The sequence below is a fragment of the Engraulis encrasicolus genome, chromosome 9 (assembly GCF_034702125.1).
Source record: "Engraulis encrasicolus isolate BLACKSEA-1 chromosome 9, IST_EnEncr_1.0, whole genome shotgun sequence".
Taxonomy (NCBI): domain Eukaryota; kingdom Metazoa; phylum Chordata; class Actinopteri; order Clupeiformes; family Engraulidae; genus Engraulis; species Engraulis encrasicolus.
This window is the reverse complement of record NC_085865.1, coordinates 23,621,567-23,624,066: the sequence shown is the minus strand read 5'-3', so window position 1 is coordinate 23,624,066 and position 2,500 is coordinate 23,621,567. Positions and strand designations below refer to the sequence as shown.

At 48.3% G+C, this 2,500-nt stretch overlaps 1 protein-coding gene across 3 annotated transcripts in view; it reads left to right on the top strand.

The window, feature by feature from the left end:
* The window catches only part of col11a1a (collagen, type XI, alpha 1a), a 136,867-nt gene that overhangs the window by 66,822 nt on the left and 67,545 nt on the right, over positions 1–2,500 (top strand). For all 3 annotated transcript variants that reach the window (XM_063206797.1, XM_063206795.1, XM_063206794.1), the window contains one exon: positions 2,356–2,400. In XM_063206797.1, coding sequence (XP_063062867.1) covers positions 2,356–2,400 — 45 coding nt within the window. The remainder of the gene's footprint in view (positions 1–2,355; positions 2,401–2,500) is intronic.

Here is a 2,500-nt window from a genome sequence, read left to right as displayed (position 1 = left end):
TGCAAGGCAGCATGGGATTTCCCATTCTGCATATGACTGGGCATTGTGACAGCATGGCTCGCTGCATGTTCTCAGTATCAGGGTTGGCAAGCAGTAATTACTCCACTTTTGCCATGGCATTGTCTGTGGAAAAGCTGCTCATAGACTTTATGACTGTACAATTGCAATAAACATTAAGACCCCTGCAAAGTCTCTAACCTACACATTATGAAATGCATTTCACAAAAGCGTAATTGCTATAAGTGCAGTGTGTATGTGTTTTGGTTTTGAAAGCAAATTTGGTCATGGTGTATGTGCGGATCCTTTTTTTTCTCTCACCCCAAAAGAACACTGACGTACATAAGTGCACACACACTTGCAATGTGCACGCACGCCACACACACACACGCACACACACACACACACACACACACACACACACACACACACACACACACACACACACACACACACACACACACGAACACACACACACACACACACACACACACACACACACACACACACACACACACACACACACACACACACACACACACACACATACACACACACACTCACACTGCACTTTGAAAGCTGTCCCCTGCTATGCCCTTTTCCAAAAAATATAACTATTACTGAACGCCCACATCCTCACTGTCAAAGCCCAGCACCAGCAGTATAATTTTACGATGGGATTGCACATTGCCATTTCGCCACCCGGGACACTGTGTGCATGTGTGCGTGTGTGTGTGTGGATGTTTTTGATTTTGTGTGTGTGTGTGCGCCCGTGTGTGTGCGCCCGTGTGTGTGTGTGTGTGTGTGTGTGTGTGTGTGTGTGTGTGTGTGTGTGTGTGTGTGTGTGTGTGTGTGTGTGTGTGTGTGTGTGTGTGTGTGTGTGTGTGTGTGTGTGTGTGGATGTTTTTGACTGTGTTTGTGTGTGTGTAGGTGTGTTTCTGTGCGTATGTGCGCGTGCGTGTGTGTGTGTGTGTGTGTGTGTGTGTGTGTGTGTGGATGTTTTTGACTGTGTGTGTGTGTGTGTGTGTGTGTGTGTGTGTGTGTGTGTGTGTGTGTGTGTGTGTTGTGTGTGTGTGTGTGTGTGTGTGTGTGTGTGTGTGTGTGTGTGTGTGTGTGTGTGTGTGTGTGTGTGTGTGTGTGTGTGTGTGTGTGTGTGTGTGTGTGCGCGCGTGTGTGCGTGCGTGTGTGTGTGTGTGTGTGTGTGTGTGTGTGTGTGTGTGTGTGTGTGTGTGTGTGTGTGTGTGTGTGTGTGTGTGTGTTTATACGCCGCGCGCATCTGCCCATACCTTTTTTGGATGTCTCTATGGGCATGTGCCTGTTTGGGAACATTCACACATCAGTGTGTTTTATCTATTCCCATGTACTTTTCGGTGCTAGTGGTTAAGGGCTTTGGCTGTGTCTGGATGTGTCAGGCCTCTCTGCTCTCCTGTGCAGTGCAGGGGGACCAGCGTTGCTCTGGGCCTAGTGCCTCAGCCTGGCCCACTGATTTACAACCCAGTTGGACAGACAGCACTTACACTTTTAGCTGTGCTGCCAGGTGTGCTAGTTAATGAAATCACCCCCCCCCCTCTCTCTTCACAGCTTTAAAATGGACAACACCTCACAAGCACTAGCATGGACACATGCACACACACACACACACACGTACTAGCATGGACAGATGCACACGCACGCACGCACGCACGCACACACACACACACACACACACGCACACTGTAAAACACACACTGCCTGGAGCCAAGGCTGTTCTCTGCATGAGACGAGCTGACAACTGCCAATCCCCGGGCCAGTCCCCACAGAAGTTTCCAGAACATTGCATGTTACACTTTAAAACTCTGGTATTTTGAAAGCACTTTTTAAAAGAAAGCTGCAGTTGACCCTTGAAGTGTGTGGGACGGACGAAAGCCCCATCTAACTGTCTGAGTGCCTCGTAAACATCCTCAGACTATATAGCGGCCATCGCGCCAATGCAATCACTGCCCGTCACAAAGGGTCATATTTAAATGTTGGCTCCGATCTAGAAATATCGTATATTGTTGCATTCATTCTCAAGCCATGTTCAGAACAAGCGGAGAAGAGGAAAAAAAGTCACAAAGGGTCATATTTAAATTAAGGCCCTGGCTCGAAATACCTGTTCTTATTATATATCATCCTCAGAACAAGTTCAGAACAAGTGAAAAGAAGTAGAAAAAAAACAGAAAGCATAAGTATAGGCAGCGTTAATTACAGATGTACACTTAGGCTGCATACCATGCGAAAGAACAACCATGTCCAAGCGTGGGCACTGACGGCTGTCTTCTCTCTCTCTCCTTCTTTCTTTCTTTCTCTCTCTCTCTCTCTCTCTTCCCCCCATCGCAGGGTCACCCTGGCAAGGAGGGTCCTCCTGGAGAGAAGGGAGCTCTGGTAAGTGGCCCTCCGCCGCTCTGAATCAAACGCTGGATAAGCGTTTTCGATTGTCCTCTGACTTCCCCCATCCTGGCTGATTGCTCTCTACTCAGGCCCT